At 48.5% G+C, this 18336-nt stretch overlaps 1 protein-coding gene across 2 annotated transcripts in view; it reads left to right on the top strand.

Annotated features, from left to right (window-relative positions):
- Positions 1 to 18336, top strand: part of LOC145349949 (uncharacterized) — a 225861-nt gene that overhangs the window by 126996 nt on the left and 80529 nt on the right. For both annotated transcript variants that reach the window (XM_080198654.1, XM_080198653.1), the window contains exons 3-4: positions 8481 to 9022; positions 15760 to 15837. In XM_080198654.1, coding sequence (XP_080054780.1) covers positions 8481 to 9022; positions 15760 to 15837 — 620 coding nt within the window. The remainder of the gene's footprint in view (positions 1 to 8480; positions 9023 to 15759; positions 15838 to 18336) is intronic.

Here is an 18336-nt window from a genome sequence, read left to right as displayed (position 1 = left end):
GTCTGATGGCAGCAGGGAAGGAGCTGTTCTTGAGTCGGCTGATACATGACCTCAGACTTTTGTATCTTTTTCTCGAGGGAAGAAGGTAGAAGAGAGAATGTCCGGGGTGAATGGGATCCCTAATTATGCTGGCTGCTTTTCCCGAGGCAGGGGAACTGTAGACAGAGTCAATGGATGGGAGACTGGTTTGTGTGATGGATTGGGCTACATTCACAGACGTTTGTAGTTTCTTGCGGCCTTCATCAAAACAGGAGCCGTACCAAGCTGATTTGATTTGATTTATTATTGTCACATGTATTAACATACAGTGAAAAGTATTGTTTCTTGCGCATTGTACAGACAAAGCATACCGTTCATAGCAAGAGAAAGGAGAGGGCACAGAATGTAGTATTATAGTCAAAGCTCGGGTGTATAGAAAAATCTACTTAATACGAGGTATGTCCATTCAAAAGTCTGACAGCAACAGGGAAGAAAGTGTTCTTGAGTCGGTTGGTACATGTCCTCAGACTTTTGTATCTTTTTCCTGAAGGAAGAAGGTGGAAGAGAGAATGTCCGTGGTGCGTGAGGTCCTTGATTATGCTGGCTGCTTTTCCAAGGCAGCGGGAAGTGTAGATGAAGTCAGTGGATGGGAGGCTGGTTTGTGTGATGGATTGGGCTACATTCCCAACCTTTTGAAGTTTCTTGTGGTCTTGGGCAGAGCAGGAGCCATACCAAGCTGTGATACAACCAGAAAGAACGCTTTCTATGGTGCATCTGTAAAAGTTGGTGAGAGTCGTAGCTGTCATGCCAAATTTCCTTTGGCTTCTGAGAAAGTAGAGGCATTGGTGGGCTTTCTTAACTATAGTGTCGGCATGGGGAGACCAGGGCAGGTTGTTGGTGATCTGGACACTTACAAACTTAAAGCTTTTGACCCTTTCTACTTGGTCCCCGTTGATGTAGACAGGGGCATGTTCTCCACTATGCTTCCTGAAGTCGATGAGAGGATGCCCTGGTTACGTGGGGTCCTTGGATATGCTGGCTTTTCCGAGGCAGCGGGAAGTGTAGGCAGAGTTCGTGGATGGGAGGCTGGTTTGAGTGATGGACTGGGCTTCATTCATGACCCTTTGTAGTTTCTTGCGGTCTTGGACGGAGCAGGAGCCATACCAAGCTGTGATACAACCAGCAAGGATGCTTTCTATAGTGCGTCTGCAAAAGTTACTGAGAGTTGTAGTGGACATGCCAAATTTCCTTAGTCTTCTGAGAAAATAGAGGTGATCCGTGAATAAGGGGGAACAGCTGGAGAACACCCTCAAACTTTTCACTGCAAGCAGTGGAACTGGGACAGGCAATCCTGGAACCACAGGGTCTGAGAGCAGCAAGGTTGGAGTTAACGAGTGGGTTGCATTTTTCTCTTCTATGGGCTGCATAGCTATGCAGTGACACCATGTCATTCCCCCCTTTAAGATCAAGGAACCTCTCTGTCAGCGAGCGGCTCAATGCAAGCGAGGAGAACGATCGTGCTGGGCTTGCAGTTTCCCCCTGCACCCACAGCTACATGTTTCACACATGGTGAATTTTCTCACTGTCTCCGGGCTGCTCAGCGCACGGCTATTTGAGTTGGCAACAACAGAACTCTTGATGTCGGACATCTGTGCCTGACCAGCTCAGCCTGCGAGCAGAACTCTCTTTCCCACGTACGTGGGCTTGGAAAGGTCGGGGTGGGGGGGGGTTGGGGTTGCTCGGGGAAGTTCTGTGGAGCCTGGGTGATATTTCTGTCTCCTCGGAGCCTCTTCTCAGCTGTTTTCCGTCTCTCAGTCTGCCGGACCCTGTGGCTCTCAGTATCTGAATCAACCTGGGAGCCAGAGGCATCTCCAGCCAACCGTACTTAGGCCATCTTGACCCTTTCCTACTCCAGTGTCAGTGAATCCGTGTTTGTGGAATGCTGATAGTTTTTCATTATTAAATGTGAAGTTGCAAGAGAGAGGGAGCTGGTCATGCCTTGGATTTGCATTCCCTGGGCATGATCTTACTGGCTGTTCGCGCCTGGCTCCCGCTACAAACCAGGTCGGAGAGTTTAGCGCCCGGCCAAATCGCCATTCATACAATCACAGAATCCCTGCAGTGCAGAAGGAGGCCATTCGGCCCGTCGAGTCTGTACCAACCACAATCCCATCCAGGGCCTATCCCCACAATCTCATGCATTTTCCCTTGCTGACATTAAGGGGCAATTTAACACGGCCAATGCACCCTAACCAGCACGTCTTTCAGACTGTGGGAGGAAACCGGAGCAGCCGGAGGAAACCCACGCAGAGACGGGGAGAATGTGCAGACTCCGCACAGGCAGTGAGCTGAGGCCGGAATCGAACCCGGGTCTCTGCTGCTCTGAGGCAGCAGTGCTAACCACTGTGCCACCGTGCTGTTTGCTGAAGCTGGATGGGAAAATCACGCTGGCGTGAGCGGTAATGACATTCTGGTCTTAGGCAGGATTTTCCAGCCACACTTGCCCCAGAAGTGCAAAATTTTGCCCCCCTCCCCCCCGCCCATTACAATTCCTGTGGCAGGCGGGCAGGGGGAGTTCTGGCCTCTACACTGGCTGAGTGGAGGATGATCTATGAGATTTGTGTACACAAACTTTTCCAAAGTTTTTTCCTGGGATGTGGGCATCGTTGACTAGGCCAGCATTTATTGCCCATCCCTAATCGCCCCACGAGAAGGTGATGGTCAGCTGCCTTCTTGAACCGCACCAGTCCATGTGGTGTAGGCTCACCCATGGTGCTGTTAGGGAGGGAGCTGGAAGAATGATAATGTTAACGCTGTACTCGCGATCAAAGATAAACTAGTAATATAGAAACCTGGGCTAATTCTCTGGGAACACGAGTCCAAATCCCACAATTATTGTGATGGTTGGGGAGGTGGGATTGAAATTCAATTACTCAATAAACCTGGGCGGCACGGTGGCACAGTGGTTAGCACTGCTACCTCACTGTGCCAGTGATCTGGGTTCGATTCCAGCCTCAGGTCAGTGTCTGTGTGGAGTTGGTATGTTGTCCCCATGTCTGTGTGGGTTTCCTCCGGGTGCCCCGGTTTCCTCCCACAGTCCAAAAATGTGCAGGTTAGGTTGATTCGCCATGCTAAATTGCCCCGCAGTTAGGGTGAGTGCTGCACTATCAGAGGATCAGTGCTGAGGGAGTGCCGCACTGTTAGAGGGTCAGTACTGAGGGAGTGCTGCACTGTCAGAGGGTCAATACTGAAGGAGTGCTGCACTGTCAGAGGGTCAGTACTGAGGGAGTGCCGCACTGTCAGAGGGTTAGTATTGAGGGAGTGCTGCACTGTCAGAGGGTCAATACTGAAGGAGTGCTGCACTGTCAGAGGGTCAGTACTGAGGGAGTGCTGCATTGTTGGAGGTGCCATCTGTCAGATGAGACATTTAAACCCAAGGCAGTATTTTGAGGCAAATTGTCCCCAACATTCACCGCTCAGGCAAGCTCAGGTTCGCTGATCACAGCTCTATTTGTGTAGTCTTGCTGTGCGTGAATAACTGCTGATCTTCCTACTGCAGTGACCACTCAGATAATGAGCTGTAGGTGGCTCTGGAATGTCCGGAGGTTGGCAGTAGCATGGGACAAACACAAGCCTATCCATCCCTTTCATCTGTGACTGAATCGGATTCCCAGAGATCCTAACAGCCCCCTTCTTGTGAGGCATTGAGAAATGTTGGGAGTGTAATCCTTGCAAACTGCCAGAACTCTTTATCACCCTCTCTGGGATGGGAGGAATTCCTGTCTATATCGGGAGCTGGAATTGGATCAGTGGGAATGCTTTGTGTGTGAAACATGTATTTCCAACAGATGGAAAGAGTGTTGTTCGCAATCCCAGGAACCCAGAATGTAGAGGTTTCTCTTGTGAGTCTGTGTTATTCTCTGTCTGAGGACATAGATCTAGGGGGATGGCACTGTGGCACAGTGGTTAGCACAGCTGCCTCACATTGCCAGGTACCTGGATTCTATTCTGACCTCAGGTCACTGTCTAGGTGGAGACTGCACATTCTCCCTGTGTCTGCGTGGGTTTCCTCTGGGTCTCCAGTTTCCTCCCACTGTCCAAAGATGTGCAGGTTAGGTGAATTGGCCATGCTAAATTGCTCCTTAGTGTCTAAAAATGTGCAGGTTAGGGGGATTGGCCATGCTAAATCTGTGTCCCTCTCGTTTTTTTATTCATGGATGGTTCTTATTGTCCCCTCAACCACCTCCTTGATTTTTCCTCCACTCCCCTCCCCCACTCCTGCTGAATTGGTGCTTGATGCCGCTATTTCTTGAACACAAAGCCAAGATTCTTGTCTGGAGGAGCCAGCATCGACTCAGGCCTGGTTTGGGAGGTAGATTTGGTGTTTGATTAGTTCTCTTTCTATGAAAGAGACAGGCAGCATAGTGGCACAGTGGGACCAGGGACTCACAGCACCAGGGACCTGGGTTCAATTCTGGTCTTGGGTCACTGTCTGTGTGTTCTCCCTGTGTTTCCTCCAGATGCTCCAGTTTCCTCCCACAGTCTGAAAGACATGCTGGTTGGGTGCATTGGCCGTGCTAAATTCTCACTCACTGTATCCGAACAGGCACCGCCTGTGTCGCAACCAAGGGATTTTCAGAGTATATCGATTTGATTTATTACTGTCACGTGTGTTAGCATATAGTGAAAAGTATTAGTTCTTGCACAGTATACAGACAAAGCATACCCTTCATAGAATACATAGGAGAGAAGAAGGAAAGGAGAAGGTGCAGAATGTAGTGTTACAGTCATAGCTAGGGTGTAGAGAAAGATCAACTTAGAGCGAGGTAGCTCTATTCAAAAGTCTGATGGCAGCAGGGAAGAAGCTGTTCCTGAGTCAGTTGGTAAGTGATCTCAGATTTTTGTATCTTTTTCCTAATAGAAGAAGGTAGAAGAGAGAATGTCTGGAGTGCGTGGGGTCCTTACTTATGCTGGCTGCTTTTCCGAGGCAGTGGGAAGTGTAGACAGAGTCAATGGATGGGAGGCTGGTTTGCGTGATGGACTGGGCTACATTCACGACCTTTTGTAGTTTCTTGTGGTCTTGGGCAGAGCAGGAGCCATACCAAGCTGTGATGCAACCAGAAAGAATGCTTTCTATGGCACATCTCTAAAAATTGGTGAGAGTCGTAGCTGACATGCCAAATTTCCTTAGCCTCCTGAGAAAGTAGAGGTGTTGGCGGGCTTTCTTAACTGAAGTATCGGCACGGTTGGGGGGGGAGCCAGAACAGGTTGTCGGTGATCTGGACACCTAAAAACTTGAAGCGCTCGACCATTTCTACTTCGTCCCCGTTGATGTAGACAGGTGCATGTTCTCCACAAGCTTCCTGAAGTCAATGACTATCTCCTTTGTTTTGCTGACATTGAGGGAGAGATTATTGTTGCCGCAACAGTTCACCAGATTCTCTATCTCATTCCTGTACTCTGTCTTACGCTTGTTTGAGATCCAGTAACTTCACTGTGAGGTTAATGTAAGGATACCTGTGGCACTGATAAATAAACCTTGAGATTTTTAGTGATATCCAGCTGGATCTGTATTGACTGTGTGGTACCTGCGACAGTGAAGGGCTCTGTCAAGACCCATCCATGATGTGGAGATGCCGGCGTTGGATTGGGGTAAACACAGTAAGAAGTCTGACAACACCAGGTTTAAGTCCAACTAACTTATTTGATAGTAAACTCACAAGCTTTCGCAGTTCCCCTCTTCGTCGGGTGAATGGAGAGTTCTGGCCTCAGACAGAGCATATAAAGCACAGACAGTTTACAGATTACTGATTAGAATGCGAATCTTTACACCTAACCTGCTGTTCAAGTCTTAAAGTGGCCGACAATGTGAGTGGAAGGAGCACTGATCACAGGTTAAAGAGATGTGTATTGTCTCCAGACAGTACAGTAAGTGAGGTTTTGCAAACCCAGGCAAGTCACGGGGGTTACAGATAGTGCGACATGAACCCAAGATCCCTGTTGAGACCGTCCTCATGTGTGCGGAACTTGGCTATCAGTCTCTGCTCAGCGACTCTGCGCTGTTATATGCTCTGTCTGAGGCCAGAACTCTCCATTCACCTGACAAAGGGGCAAACCCCGAAAGCTAGTGAGTTTACTATCAAATAAATCGGTTAGACTTAAACCTGGTGTTGTTAAGGCCCATCCAGGCAGTGAAGAGTTAATGATTTGCAGATTGCTTTTGACAAATATCTCACGCTTTGACCTCATGTTGTTGAAATTGGACCTCCTCTCTGAATGAGGGGCTTGCCAAAGCACTTTCCCAGTCAGTGCTAATGAAGAGATTATTGTGAACAAGCTTTATTCTTTGTATTTTTACATATTTATTTATGTAAGCATGCACAGATTCCCGTCTTCAAAGGGAAATTCCTCGAGCCAATAACTTTACTCCTTTTCACATTGAGGACAGAGTATTATTTATCCCAGCTTGTGCGTGCCCTGTGATCCTCACCCTTCCTCAATTCTGTTGTTTACTGGGTTTAGTGATTCTTCCCGGGATGACCGATGGGGACGGGGCGAGGGGTTGGGTGGGGGGCTGGGGTGGAGTGACAGGCAGCATGGGAAGATCCCACAATGAAGCTGATCAGAATATCTGCCAAGGTGCACAGGAACGTTTGCACTGTGAGTGTGTGTGAGAGTGAAAGAAAGAGATGGGGCATAAAGGTTTACAAGGGCAAGGTGGGGGAGAATTTGTTGTCTTGTTCCGTAACATTGACGGTGGAAGCTTCGCCCCAGAGCCGAGGCGGAGCCCCCGCACTGGAGGTGAGGGAGGGAAGAGTACAGTCACGGTGTTAAGGGAAACGGGAGCAAGAGACGGGCCTGGTGGATGAGATGAGTTTAAAGAGGGCATGAAGAGAGATGGGAGGGGAATGAGAGAACAGAGAGGGAACTAAATAACAAAGACTAGAATCCAGATTGGAGTGAGGAGTGTCCAGGAATGGGAGTTTGGAATGGGGGAATCTGTTTCTGGTATGTGGTATCATTGTACATTGGCGAGGGCTGATTGGAACCACACATGATCAAACGATACCAGCTTCCAGGGCTCGGGTCAGGAGATTCTGTGACTCAGGTTTGAGATTTGATTTGATTTGATTTATTATTGTCACATGTATTAGTATACGGTGAAAAGTATTGTTTCTTGCACGCTATACAGACAAAGCATACCATTCACAGAGCAGGAGAGGAGAGAGTGCAGAATGTAGTGTTACAGTCATAGCTAGGGTGCAGAGAAAGATCAACTTAATGCGAGGTAGGACCATTCAAAAGTCTGACGGCAGCAGGGAAGGAGCTGTTCTTGAGTCGGTTGGTACGTGACCTCAGACATTTGTATCTTTTTCCTGATGGAAGAAGGTGGAAGAGAGAATGTCCGGGGTGCCCGGGATCCTTAATGATGCTGGCTGCTTTTCCGAGGCAGCAGGAAGTGTGGACAGAGTCAATGGATGGAAGACTGGTTTGCGTGATGGATTGGGCTACATTCATGACCTTTTGTAGTTCCTTGCGACTTTGGGCAGAGCAGGAGCCATACCAAGCTGTGACACGTCTGAAAAGAATGCTTTCTGTGGTGCATCTGTAAAAGTTGGTGAGAGTCAGAGCGGACAGGCCAAATTTCCTTAGCCTTCTGAGAAATTAGATGGGATGACGGGGGGTACTTTGGGCTAAGCAGTTTCGGAGTTTTGGTCCCCTTGAGGAAAGATGTAGTGGCATTGGATGCAGTTCAGAGGAGGTTCACTAGATTGATCCCAGAGGTGAGGGGGTGTGTCGTATGAAGGGAGATTGAACAGTTTAGGCCAACACTCTCTGGAATTCAGAGGAATGAGGGGAGATCAAATCAAAATGTACAAAAGGTATGGATAAAGTAGTCGTGGAGCAGATGCTTCCTCTCCTAGGTGCTCCGGTTTCCTCCTACATTCCAAAGATGTGAGGGTTAGATTGATTAGCCAAGCAAAATTGACCCTAGTGTCAGGGGATTAGGAAGGTAAATATGAGTTTATGGGGATAGGGCCTGGGTGGGATTGTGGTGCGTGCAGACTCAATGGGCTGAATGGCCTCCTCCTGCACTGTAGGGATTCTATGATTCTTGTGGGACATTCTAGGATGAGAGATCACAGTCTTAGGATAAGGGGCAGCAAATTTAAAACAGAATTGAGGAGGAACGACTTCTCTCAAAGGGTTGTGAATCTGTGGAATTTGCTTATGAATTTATGAATGAAGGTTTTGGCTGTGTATCTTGCCCTGGGACAGCTCAAAGGAAAGCGCTGTGGTGCGTGTAGAGAATTTGGAACTCGGTTTGATGCTCTCGCTGGTTAATAATAATTGGTGCATGAACTGCGCGATGCCAAGTGTCCATGGAAGCTACATGAGTCAGTGATGGAAAGACTGTTTAAAAAATAATTCTGTTGGAAATACCTGATCGTTTGGTTTTCCAGGTTGATTCAATCTTCCTTCTTTCCTGTCCTCTTTAGATGACGACCATTCCGTATCCCTGCTGCAGTTGCTCGGAGATCCCGCTCCGGAACAGATCGATGTGGAATATCGGCCGGATCAAACCCTCATCTATAAGTTTGGCCCCAATGTGAACACTGGGCAGCTGGCGACCAACCATTTCCGAAGCCCCTTCTTCCGAGACTTCTCCCTGCTCTTCACCATCCAGCCAACGTCCACCAAGAGCGGGGTGCTCTTTGCCATCACCGATGGCAGCCAGTCCATCATCTACATTGGGGTCAAGCTCTCCGAGGTGCAGGCGGATGGGCAGGACATCATTTTCTTCTACACCGAGCCCGGTTCCCAGGAGTCGAACGAGGCCGCCCGCTTCAAGGTGAAGCAGTTAACCAACAAATGGACTAAGATCGCCATCAGTGTGTTTGGTGAGAGAGTGAGCCTTTTCCTGGACTGCGAGCATCATGGCACCATCTACTTCGAGAGGTCCCCGGACGAGATGGAAATCGACAAGACCTCCGGGGTCTTCGTGGCGTTGGAGGGAGGTGCTGACCCTGACAATTTTTTGGTAAGTCCCTTCAAGTGTGAAAGAACACTGCCAATGGGGACCGCGGAACTAACATCAATTGTCCTAAAAAAAACCCGTCTGGTTCGCTTAATGTCCTTTAGGAAGGGAAATCTACCCAGTCTGGCCTACATGTGACTCCCAGACCACACAGCAGCGTGGTCAGCTCTTTGCTGCCCCTCTGAAATGGCCTAGCAAGATGCTTAGTTTAAGCGTAGAAACTGGCCATTCAGTCCATCTTGTTTGCTCCTCACCCCAACCTCAGAATTATAGAATCCCCACAGTGCAGAAAGAGGCCATTTGGCCTATCATGCCTGCATTGACTCACTGACAGAGAATCTTACCCAGGCCCCTTCCCCCATCCTATCCCTATAACCCATACATTTGCCATGGCTATCCCATCTAACCTACATGTTTTTGGATACTAAGGGACAATTTAGCATTGCGAATCCGTCTAACTTACACATCTTTGGACACTAAGGGGCCATTTACTTTGGCTGATCCACCTAACCTACGCATCTTGGGGACATTAAGGGGCAATTTAGCATGGCCAACCCATCTAACCTACACATCTTGGGTCACTATGGGGCAATTTAGCACGGCCAATCTATGTAGCCTACACATCTTTGGATACTAAGGCACAAGTTAGCATGGCCAATCCAGCTAATTTGCACACCTTTGGTCACTAAGGGGCAATTTAGCAAGACCAATCCACCTAACCTGCATATCTTTGGAGTGTGGGTGGAAACCGGAGTACCCGGAGGAAACCCACACAGACACAGGGAGAATGTGCAGACTGTGCATGGACACTGACCCAAGCCGGGAATTGAACCCTGGTCCCTGGCGCCATAAGGCAGCAGTGCTAACCACTATACTACTGCTGTTGCCTTTCTATTTGCCTTTCACTGTTTAAGTTATGACTTGTCTTTTTGCTGGGTTATTGGGGTCAGAGCTAAATTGAGTCCTTGTTACGGATGAGAGTAATTTAGTGCCGATGCGAGGGGCTCTGCCTTATCCCCGTGGGAACAGAGTGATCATTGTCACAAAGGATGTTGGGCCAGACTATTTCCTGGATATCTCGCTATAGAGAGAGAGTGCCTGATCATTTCTCATTCCGGAATGCATCCCGATTTCAAAGAAAGACCCCACAAACAGCGATGTGATAGCTGCCAGTGGATCTATTTCAGCGATGGTAGATGGGGGCTAGAATGGGGCTCAACACCCTTGCTGTTCTTCAATTAGTGCAAATATGTCTGGGCCAAATGGCCTCCTCCAGCACTGTAGGGTTTCTATGGTTCTGTGTCTACCTGAGAAGGCAAAGAAACACTCAGTTTAAAATCCTAGAACCCCTACAGTGCAAAAGGAGGCCATTCAGCCCATCAAGTCTGCACCAACCACAAATCCACCAAGGCCCTATCTCCATATTTACCCACTAATCCCTCTAATCTACGCATCCGGGGTCACTAAGGGGCAATTTAGCATGGCCAGTCAACCTAACCTGCACATTTTGGACTGTGGGAGGAAACCGGAGCACCCGGCGGAAACCCACGCAGACACGGGGAGAACATACAAACTCCACACAGACAGTGACCCAGCCGGGAATTGAATTCAGATCCCTGAAGTTGCAAGGCAGCAGTGCCACCATGCCACCCATTTATTGTCCATTCAGAAAGGCAGCACCATAGACAGTGCAGCACTCCCTCAGTACCGCCACAGAAGTTTCAGCCTGGATTATGTGCCCAAGTGCCTGGAGTGGGATTTGAACCCACGACCTCTTAACCTAGAGGGGCGAGTGTTGCCATGTTCTATACCTCCTCTTCCCTGACAGAAGGTAACTGTACAGGGCAGGTTAACTGATGTTTATTTTTATTCGTTCGTGGGACCTGAGCATTGCTGGCTGGGCCAGCATTTGTTGCCCATCCCTAATTGCCCCTTGAGAAGGTGGTGGTGAGCTGCTTTCTTGAGTCGCTGCAGTCCTTGTGATGCAGGCACACCCACAGCGCTGTTTGGGATGGAGTTCCAGGATTTTGACTGTGAAGGAATGGCCAATATATTTCCAAGTCAGGATAGTGAGTGGCTTGGAGGGGAACTTGTGGTGTATCCGCTGCCCTTGTCCTTCTAGACGGAAGTGGCCGTGGGTTTGGAAGGTGTTGTTAAAGACCTTTGATGAGTTGCTGCAGTGCATCTTGTAGATGGTACACACTGCTGCTACTGAGTGTTGGTGGTGGAAAGAGTGAACGTTTGTGGATGGGGTGCCAATCAAGTGGGATTGCTTTGTCCTGGTTGCTGCTTCCTGAATGGATGGGGTTGAAGGCAGATTTTTAAAGTTTGTTTATTAGTGTCACAAGTAGGCTTACGTTAGCACTGCAGTGAAGTTACTGTGAAAATTGCCGAGTCGCCACACTCCGGCGCCTATTCGGGTACACTGAGGGAGAATTTAGCACAGCCAATCCATCTAACCAGCGCATCTTTCAGACCGTGGGAGGAAACCGGAGTGCCCAGTGGAAACCCATGCAGACGCGGGGAGAACGTGCAGACTCTACAGAGATAGAGACCCAAGCTGGGATTTGAGCCCGGGTCCCTGGCGCTGTGAGGCAGCAGTGCTAACCCACTGTGGTACTGTGCCGGACTCCTCCATCACTGGGCCACCGTGTCACCCATTGAGGTGGATAAAATTAAGTATGCAGGATGTACTCGTTTCCCTCGGCAAAGAGATCCAGGAGCCTCGGCCTGGATTTTTGTGTGTAAATAGTAGAAGGACGGCTGATATTCCCTGGTATGTACGATCCTTATTAAAACCTTTGTCCTGTTTTTGGAGGGGTTGAGTGTGTGAGACGTGCCAGTGGCCGGTGACATGTGTGACATGGGTGATGGAAAGCACACACCCCTCTCATGCTGTACGCAACCTCTCTACAATGGGGCACGTTGTTACCCTGTTCCATCACAATAATAGCCCACCAAGCTGGGAATAACCGATATTATTAAGTCCATTGAGAACAGCATGGAAGAATAGTATCATTGAGTCCTTCAGCGTAGAGGAGACCCTTCGGCCCATCGAGTCTCCTCTGACATATGAGAAGTACCTGACCTCTTACCTAATACTATTTACTAGCCTTGAATGTGCCAAGTGCTCATCCAGATACTTTCTAAAGGATGTGAGGCATCAGTTGGAGTGTTATGGTAAGGTTGTATAAGGCCTTGGTGAGGTCGAATTTAGAGTATTGTGTACAGTTTTGGTCACCTAGTTACAGGAAAGATGTAAATAAGGGTGAAAGAGTGCAGAGAAGGTTCACAAGGATTTTGCTGGGACTTGAGAAGCTGAGTTACAGAGAGAGATTGAATAGGTTAGGACTTTATTCCCTGGAGCGTAGAAGAATGAGGGGAGATTTGATAGAGGTGTATAAGATTTTGATGGGTATAGATAGAGTGAAAGCAGGCAGGCTTTTTCCAGCCATCCAGCCAACTGAGCTGAGTTTTAAGTTTGTTTATTAGAGCCAAAAGTAGGTTACATTAACACTGCAATGAAGTTACTGTGAAAATCCCCTTATAGCCACACTCGGACGCCTGTTCGGGGACACTGAGGAAGAATTTCGCACGGCCAATGCACCTAACCAGTGCGTCTTTCAGACTGTGGGAAGAAGCCCATGTAGACACAGGGAGAATGTGCAAACTCCACACAGACAGTGACCCAAGCAGGAAATTGAACCCAGGTCCCCGGTGCTGTGGGGCAGCAGTGCTAACCACTGTGCCACCCTTTCCTCCTACAGCCCAAAGATGTGCAGGTTAGGTGGATTGGCCATGATAAATTGCCCTTTCGTGTCCAAAGATGTGCAGGTTAGGTGGATTGGCCATGATAAATTGCCCTTAATGCCCAAAGATGTGCAGGTTAGGTGGATTGGCCATGATAAATTGCCCTTAATGTCCAAAGATGTGCAGGTTAGGTGGATTGGCCATGATAAATTGCCCTTTAGTGTACACAGATGTGTGAGCTGGGTGGATTGCTAAAGTGCCCCTTAGTAGCAGGGGAATGAGTGGGGTAAATACATGGGGTTATGGGGATAGGGCCTGAATGGGCTTGGTATTGGTGTGGACTCGTTGGGCCGAATGGCCTCTGTCTGCACTGTAGGGATTCTAAGATAGCTGGAGATTTGAGGGTCAGACGCTTCTCTGTAAGAGACAGGAATGTGGACAGTTAGAGAGAAAGAGAGAGGGAGCATTCATCCCAGTGTCCTGACCTTTCACCATTATGGTGTCAGAATGCTGCGTAAGAATGCGGGGAACATGATAGATTGGAGCGTGCCCACAGATTGGATTTACGATGCCATGGTGAATGGGAGCTTGCACTGTTGGGATCTGATACAATCACCATTTGTCCAGACACAGGTTTCTGAGTGAAACGATTACTAATGTCTGCAGTAAAGACATGGTGGCGAGGCCGTGTCTCTATCACAGGATTGTTACTGTGCACTGGGAGGCCATTCATCCCATCGATGAGCTTCCTCATCCAACCTGCACTTGGTGGCCCTTCTGGAAGATTCCTCTGGAACAGTTGGGGGGAAAAAGATACTTCTCTCAATCCCTAGGTGTTTCACATTGCTCAGCAGCCAATGGAATATTTTAGAAGTATCGTCACTGTCGTAACACAGGAAAGACAGTGGCCATGTTTGTGCACAGCAAGATCCCAGAAGCCACCTCCTGACAGTGCGACATTCCCTCAGTACTGACCTTCTGACAGTGCGCCACTCCCTCAGTACTGACCTTCTGACGGTGCGGCACTCCCTCAGTACTGACCCTCTGACGGTGCGCCACTCCCTCAGTACTGACCTTCTGATGGTGCGGCGCTCCCTCAGTACTGACCTTCTGACGGTGCGGCGCTCCCTCAGCACTGACCCTCTGACAGTGCGGCACTCCCTCAGCACTGACCCTCTGACAGTGCAGCACTCCCTCAGTACTGACCCTCTGACAGTGTGGCACTCTCTCAGTACTGACCTCCTGACAGTGCAGCAGTGCACCTGGGTGAGGTTGTTGTTGGTGCAAATTCGAAGGGCCAAATGGTCTACTTCTGCATTGTACGGTTTCTATGACCTTTGACGTAAAGAAGTTGTCCCTCAATCCCCTTTTGAATCTTCCCCCTCTCACGGTGGTACAATGGTTAGCACTAGTGCCTCACAGTGCCAGGGACCTGAGTTCGATTCTGGGCTTAGATCACTGTCTGCGCGGAGTCTGCACGTTCTCCTCGTGTCTGTGTGGGTTTCCTCCCATTGTCCAGAAGACGAACTGGTTAGGGTGCATTGGCCATGCTATATTCTCCCTCAGTGTACCCGAACAGACGCCAGAGTGTGGTGACTCAGGGAATTTCACAGTAACTTCATTGCAGTGTTAATGTAAGCCTACTTGTGACTAATAATACTTAAACTTAAACCTCTACCTTCTAGTTTTCGATTCCCCTTCCTTGGGGAAAAGACTATGGTGTTCATCTTAACAGAGTAACGTAGAAGATTGAGCAGGAGGAGGCCATTTGGCCCTTCGAGCCTGCTACACCATTCATCACGATCATGGCTGATCGTCTAACTCAACAGCCTAATCCTGCTTTCTCTCCATAACCTTTGAACCCGTTTGCCCCAAGTGTTATATCCAGCTGCCTGTTGAATACATTCAATGTTTTCTGTGCTCCCCAAGGTTTTATACATCTCAGTGAGGTCACTCCCCATTCTCCTGCATTGGTAAGGCCACACTTGGAATACTGTGTACAGTTCTGATCACCCTATTATAGAAAGGTTATTCTTAAATTAAAAAGAGTGCAAAAAAGATTTACTAGGTTGCTACTGGGACTTAATCGTTTGCATTATAAGGAGAGACAGGATAGATTTTTTACCCTGGAGTATAGGTGGCTGAGGGGTGATCTTATACAGGTCTATAAAATAATGAGGAGCATAGATCAGCTAGATAGTCAACATCTTTTCCCAAAGGTAGGGGAGTCTAAAACTAGAGGGCACAGGTTTAAGGTGAGAGGGGAGAGATACAAAAGTGTCCAGAAGGGCAATTTTTTCATACAGAGGGTGGTGACTGTCTGGAACGAGCTGCCAGAGATATTAGTAGAGATGGGTACAATTTTGTCTTTTAAAAAACATTCAGACAGTTGCATGGGTATAGAGGGATATGGGCCAAACACGGACAATTGGGACTAGCTTAGGGTGATATGGACAAGCTGGGCCAAAGGGCCTCTTTCCATGCTGTAAATCTCTATGGCTGTGTGGCCCTGCCATTATTGGGATTGGGGCTGGTGAGGCTGGCATTCTCTGTTGGCCTCGGGCACGGACCTTACGAGCTTCAGGCAGGCGTGCCGGTAAAATTCCGGCCTATCCTCTATAACTAAAGCCCTGCCTCGGCCAACTTCTCCCTATAACTCAGGCCCACTAATCCTGGCAACATCCTCATAAATCTTCCCTGAACTCCTTTCAGTCTTTCCTATAACAGGGTGACCAGAAATGTACACGACGCTCCCAGTACGGCCTCACCAACAACTAATACGTTATGTCCCATTTCGTATACTCAGTGTCTGGTGGGTTGTTGGGAATTGGAATGTGATATGTGTTTTTGGGATTGGGAATGGGATCCGTACGGTCTGGCACCACTATGCAGGATTTGGGAGGACCAGTCGGAGAACTGGAGCGCGCAGGGTCGAATCCAAACTGTCACAACCGTGGACACACTGCCAACCGCTTTCCTTTCCGTTGCAGGGATACATGTCGGATCTGAAGGTATTAGGAGACCCCTTGGCAGCTCGGCATTACTGTGAGGAGGATGATGACGGGGAGGTAAGTGGAACCATTGCCTTCAGCCAGCGGGGCTGAGAGACCAGGCTGATTTGTGATTAAAGAAGTTAATGAAATCTCACAGTCTCAGGATTCCTGCTGAATTGTCTGTCATCAGATTCCAGTCTGCTTTCAGCCAGACAGACACTGAGCCAGACGGACACTGACTGACACAGACAAACAGACAGACACTGACTGACCCTGATAGATAGACAGACACTGACTGACCCAGATAGACAGACAGCCACTGACTGACCCAGATAGACAGACAGACACTGACCCAGACAGACAGACAGACACTGATTGACCCAGACAGACAGACACTGACTGACCCAGATAGACAGACAGACACTGACTGACCCAGATAGACAGACAGACAGACAGATACTGACTGACCCAGACAGACAGACACTGACTGACCCAGACAGACAGACAGACACTGACTGACCCAGACAGACAGACGATACTGACTGACCCAGACAGACAGACAGACATTGCCTGACCCAGACAGACAAACCATCTGAAGGCAAGTGCCAAACTGATGACGATAACAATAAAACAACTAATTATAACTCACGACAGAGTAACAGAACATTGTTACAAAAAAATAATAAATTCCAGATGATTAACACATGTATAACATTTTGGTATCTAAATAATTCCAATAAGCTGCTCTGCTGAACTTACAGAATAAAAATGAGAGTTGTATATTGAAGCCAGTATCACTGGGTTATGTGCAGAACGTGTTAACACTTGTCCGCTACATGTCACACATGTTGCAGTGCATGTTGCACTCTGTGACACTCAGCAATTTATCTCCAGTTGGAAGTTCCGGATTTCCCCTGAGCCTGCTGGAATGGCACGGAGCCAGATCCCCGGAGTGGCTACGGGGTGAATGGGAGGAAAGATATTCAAGCTGGCACGAGCTGTAATGAATCAGTGTTTCCTCGGGCCCTTTCTGCTTAGAACAAACATGTTCTGAGAGAAGGTTTCTGAATGTTTCCTTCTCGAGATATCCCAAGGCTGCTGTAAGGGACATGATTAATGTGAATTACTGCGCTCCACATGTGTTTGTATTTTGATTCCTGGCTGTGCTCTCGAGGTGAGCTGCATAGCAGAATGCTAAACCGCCCTTTGTAATCCCCTTCTTGTAATCCCAGTGGTTTTCTCCCTACATCCCGTCCTCCCCTACTAACACCACCCCCCCGTCCCACAGACTTGTCCGATTGTCCTCATTTGGTGATTTAATGCAGAATTAATCTTTTCCCCTCCGTTATATTGGACGCAGTAGATGGGCGAGGTTCTGATTAAACACTTAAAAACAGAAACCGCCCCGAGGCACTGAATTTGTAGGAAGGAGAGGAGGCAGACATGCTGCGTCTATCAATAAACCTATTACCGGCAGCCAGTGGTTAGCGCTGCTGCCTCATAGCGCCAGGGACCCGGGTTCAATTCCCGGCTTGTACCACTCTCTGCGGAATCCGCACATTCTCCCCATGTCTGCGTGGGTTTCCTCCGGGTGCTCTGGTTTCCTCCCACAGTCTGAAAGACATGTTGGTTAGGGTGCGTTGGCCTAACCCTCTGTGTACCCGAACAGGCGCCGGAGTGTGACGACTGGGGGATTTTCACAGTAACTTCAACGCTAGTGTAAGCCTTCTTGTGACACCAATAAATAAACCTTTAAAAAAAATCTATTATTAGAAGTATTTAAATCTAGTTTCATCCTTCTGGCTTAATCTACATTTATCATATCTCTGCAGAAATGCAGGAAATGTTTAAAACATGATGGGTATTCTAACCTAGTGAGTGGGGCGTTGGTGAGGCCACCCCTGGAGTACTGTGTGCAGTTTTGGTGTCCTTATCTGAGGAAGGATGTCCTTGCTATAGAGGGAGTACAGTGAAGGTTTACCGGGCTGATTCCTGGGATGGCAGGTCTGTCATATGACAGCACGGTAGCACAGTGGTTAGCACTGCTGCTTCACAGCTCCAGGATCCTGGGTTCGTATCCCGGCTCAGGTCACTGTCTGTGTGGAGTTTGCACATTCTCCTTGTGTCGCGTGGGTTTCCTCCGGGTGCTCCGGTTTCCTCCCACAGTCCAAAGATGTGCGGGTTAGGTTGATTGGCCATGCTAAGAAATTGCCCCTTAGTGTCCAGGGATGTGTAGGTTAGAGGGATTAGTGGGTATAATATGTAGGGATATGGGGGTAGGGCCTGGGTGGGATTGTGGTCGGTGTAGACTCGATGGGCCAAAGGGCCTCTTTCTCCACTGTAGGTTTCTATGATTCTATGAGGAGAGACTAAGTCGGTTAGGATTATATTCACTGGAGCTTGGAAGAGTGAGAGGGGATCTCATAGAAACTTATAAAATTCTAACAGGGATTGTTCTCCCTGGAAAGACGGAGGCTGAGGGGCGATCTGGTAGAAGTTTATAAAATGATGAGGGGTATAGATAGGGTGAACAGTTGGAATCTTTTTCCCAGGACAGAAATGACAATTAAAAAG

The sequence above is a fragment of the Carcharhinus amblyrhynchos genome, chromosome 11, assembly GCF_965287045.1.
Source record: "Carcharhinus amblyrhynchos chromosome 11, sCarAmb.v2.hapA, whole genome shotgun sequence".
In the NCBI taxonomy this organism is placed as follows: domain Eukaryota; kingdom Metazoa; phylum Chordata; class Chondrichthyes; order Carcharhiniformes; family Carcharhinidae; genus Carcharhinus; species Carcharhinus amblyrhynchos.
The sequence above is the reverse complement of the archived record's forward strand: the minus strand, read 5'-3'. Positions and strand labels throughout refer to the sequence as shown.